Source organism: Morus notabilis, unplaced genomic scaffold (genome assembly GCF_000414095.1).
Source record: "Morus notabilis unplaced genomic scaffold, ASM41409v2 Scaffold1780, whole genome shotgun sequence".
In the NCBI taxonomy this organism is placed as follows: domain Eukaryota; kingdom Viridiplantae; phylum Streptophyta; class Magnoliopsida; order Rosales; family Moraceae; genus Morus; species Morus notabilis.
The window spans coordinates 57,635-59,489 of record NW_010361200.1 but is presented as its reverse complement, the minus strand read 5'-3'; the positions used below and the strand labels follow the sequence as shown (position 1 = coordinate 59,489).

Sequence of the window (1,855 nt, the reverse complement as noted above, 5' to 3'; positions counted from 1 at the left end):
GGAATTGTACCGCTTAACGCCGTAATTACGGGCCTCATAGCTAACAGCAATCAATCCGCCGCCTTTCCATTCGTTGTACTGCACTACGGCCGTCGGTAAGCCCCTTAGATTAGGCTGTTTCCGCTGCTCCACTGCCCACACAAAATATAACATAATAATAATAATAATTATAGGAGGATGGATTTTGCATCAACATTAACCTTTATGAATTAAGATAGAGAAAAACCGCTTCTTTTGGTTCCTATTTTAGGAAAGCCGAAACCAAAAACACCATCATTTGTGATTTCTAAACATCAACAACAAAAACAAAACAAGGCAAAGGCAAGAAGAAGTTTTATTCATAAAACGAAAAAAAAAGAAGAAAAGAAAAGAAAAGAAAAGAAAAACCTTGAACATAAAAGCAATCCATGTCGACGTGAGCGATGACTCTAGCATCAGAGGATTCGGGTTTCGCCACTGGCATTTCTTTAATCAATCAATTATAAACAATAATCTCTTTTCCCTCCAAATTTCTCTCCTTTCCTCGCAGCATGAGAGCAGTTCAAGTTCAAGTTAAATTGGTCTTTCTATATATATAATTTCTTCTAAACCAAAGCGCCATTTATGATTTTTTCCTTTTTAAAGGGCCAAAAAAAAGTGCGTGTGAAAATATATTTTCATCCAAGCCCCCTAAACTTTGGGATCTTTCCGAATTTGCCCCATCAACTTTAAAAGTTCTTACTATACTACCATAAACTTTAAATTTCTCTTACTTTTGCCCCCTTTCATTTTCCGTCAAAACCAAACAAAAAAATAGCATGTGTGCTCACGTGCGGGGTTATACAAGAATAACATCGTAATTGAATTTTGGGTTATTTACACCCAAATTCTTTGAATTTTAGAGTCAACTCTATTTTACTCTTAAATTTTGAGAATCGCGTGAATATATACAATGACATTTTTTGAAAAATATAGTCTAAAATTACATTTTAGACAATGGTTTGTTATTAACTGTCATCTAATTTGAGGCAAAAAATCAAAAAACAGTTTTTTTTTTTTTCCATTGCCACATTTTTAATGCCATTATAGACGATGGTTTCTCAATAAGCCATCGTCAGAGAGTAGTTGCCAAGTCTAGGTTTTGTTGTAGTGTCATGGCAGATAATGAATATCATGTTCGCGGCTATGGAGTGTCTCGAGGCTATACTTGGCAAATCCTAAAGCCGTGTAGATCGTGGATTGTATATAGGATCAGAAATGACGCTTCCACTCATGTACTTAGTATTTTTTTTCCATGTGAGGCCATATGGAGAAGTTTTCATTCTGTATCAGCTACAACTTTTGATTAGAGATTGTGTTAAGTATAATTTTTATTTACATAGAGTCATTTCTTAGGGTTCATCAATAATTAATTTTCACCTCTTCTTTATGGATATAGACATATTATCGAACTACGTTAAATTTTTGTGATCTTTTTTTATTTATTTTCTTCTCTATGTTTTAAGAGTACTTGAGTATCATCTTTTGATGTCTTTTTTTTTTTTTTTTTGCTATGACCCTTCTTTTCCTTTTTCCCTGATGTTGACAGCGACTAAATCATCAGAGGAGACTCAGGTTTGCCTTTGAAATAGTAAATTTATTTCACAGCTCAAGTTAAAAACTTAAATTGTTTACGTAAGAGAAAATCCTTCATTTTTCTAGGACATTAAATTGTCAATTTTGAAATTCAAGAGCTAGATTGCCAATTGCCAATTTCAATCTTTGTCAGAAGTTAGATCCTTTGATTCATAAGAACTACCTGTTATAAGGGACTTGCAAAATGAATCTCTTTATTGTTAAGACTCTACCCTTAAATTGAATCAAAAGCGGCTTAATC

At 33.4% G+C, this 1,855-nt stretch overlaps 1 protein-coding gene across 2 annotated transcripts in view; it reads right to left on the bottom strand.

Annotated features, from left to right (window-relative positions):
• The window catches only part of LOC21387392 (DNA polymerase eta), a 5,846-nt gene extending 5,320 nt beyond the window's left edge, over positions 1-526 (bottom strand). For both annotated transcript variants that reach the window (XM_024166020.1, XM_024166021.1), the window contains exons 1-2: positions 388-526; positions 11-131 (exon numbers count right to left, since the gene is read on the bottom strand). In XM_024166020.1, the coding sequence (XP_024021788.1) occupies positions 11-131; positions 388-463 (197 nt within the window). In that variant the 5' untranslated portion in view covers positions 464-526. The remainder of the gene's footprint in view (positions 1-10; positions 132-387) is intronic.
• Between the last annotated feature and the right edge of the window lie 1,329 nt (positions 527-1,855).